The 1,594-nt window shown below is 43.0% G+C and overlaps 1 protein-coding gene across 1 annotated transcript; it reads right to left on the bottom strand.

The window, feature by feature from the left end:
* Nucleotides 1-1,180: 1,180 nt before the first annotated feature.
* Nucleotides 1,181-1,594, bottom strand: LOC140796350 (zinc finger protein GIS2-like). The gene has a single exon (XM_073149385.1). The coding sequence runs from the start codon at nucleotides 1,592-1,594 to the stop codon at nucleotides 1,181-1,183; it is 414 nt and encodes a 137-aa protein (XP_073005486.1).

The following is a 1,594-nucleotide window of genomic DNA, read 5'->3' as shown; positions in this document are numbered from 1 at the left end:
ATCACTTCTCACCTCCAGAAAAGTCAATTTGTACCCCTTCCCCTCATTCCCCCTCTTTTATGTTTTCTTTTAGCTCTCTCCTTGTAATCTTGTATTTCCTCCTCTCTTGTAATCCTGATATGCGATTACTTTTCTTTCCCCCAAAAGCTAGTATATTTAAGATGGACTGTGAGATGATCATAAATAAAGGACTTAATTTTAGGGACAGACATTCAGAATCCTAATGTTTAAACTAAAGCATATGCGGCTTAATAATAAGAATCAGACCAAGATCGTTGATCCAACAAACTGTAAATATGTTAACTCCTTAAAGAACTCCAGTCTCCAGTGACAGTTAAGAGATATGTAGAGAAAAGCATGACAGGTGGTACTTCATTCAGTAAGTTCTCATTTTCTTATGATACTAATACAGTGCACACCAACATGTTGATATCAAAGAAATATTGTCAACCCATCCTCCAAATCTACTAGTATAATTTAATTACTCCAAGGAAACAATACTAGTTCAGTTCATATGGGTGGTAAAATCCATGCAGTTGATAAGCTTACATATAATAGTGACTCTAGTTGCAAAACTTCAAGGAGAGTCAGCTAAACCACCATTATCACCATCCTCTTCTTCTCCCCAGTAGAAGCCCCACTGTACTGATATTGCCTGTTTTCCTTTTGACACCTAGCTATTTGGTTATCCTTCAACAGTTTGACATGAATACTAATTAGAAGCAATAGTACTTATGATATCTGTACAAATTTAAGGCACGTGGAGAAAGATCTCTTGCTATGGCTTCATATCTTCAGACTGCAAAGGCCATTAGCACTGAGAAGATGGTAACGTGGCTCACGCATACTGGTCGACAATAATACAAGTGTGACAAGCAGCAACACAATGGCAGCACTATGCTCATCTCTTTCCTCGATATCTGGGGAAACATTCATTCATTTCCAGGCTATATCTAGAATCACCCCTTCCATTTTAAATTAGCTACCTAACAGTCACTCCTTCTAGTGTTCTTATAGAGAGAGAGAGAGAGAGCTCTATAGCTATTTAAAGACATGTTCCATATCAAGAAGTTGTTATGAATTATCTTCTCATGTGAAAAACAAATCAGGAAGGAACCGAAGACGCGAAGCTAGCTAGAGAAATGGATTGAGAAGGGAAAAAGAACTAGTGGAAATTAATTCATAGTTTTAGGGACAAGTCAACCTCATCCGCGAGCTCATGACCATTATCCTCCACCGTTCTATAACTCCTCCTCTGTGACGACGCTGTGCCGTCCGTTCCTCGCGCCTCATCATCCATCCCCGCATTATAACACCTCTCTCCTCTGCGTTGCTGTACTGCGACATCCACCGTGCCGAGCAGGGGGTGGTCGTTCTTCAACCTCGAGGCGGCGGCGGCGGCTAGTTCTCTACTCCTCTTCGCCAGGCTCCGCTCGAGCTTGTGCGCGTTCTGATGGCCGCCGAGTGCCTGCGAGGTGCTAAACTTTCTGCGGCAGTAGTTGCAGGAGAATAGCCTTGCCGGCTCCGGTGGCGACGATGGCTGAAGAGACAGGACCAGATTAAGCTCCTCCTCCTGCTCCTCCTCCGGCTCCAT

Source organism: Typha latifolia, chromosome 1, assembly GCF_019914945.1.
Source record: "Typha latifolia isolate L0001 chromosome 1, TyphaL0001v2, whole genome shotgun sequence".
Lineage (NCBI taxonomy): Eukaryota > Viridiplantae > Streptophyta > Magnoliopsida > Poales > Typhaceae > Typha > Typha latifolia.
This window is presented reverse-complemented; position numbering and strand designations above follow the sequence as displayed.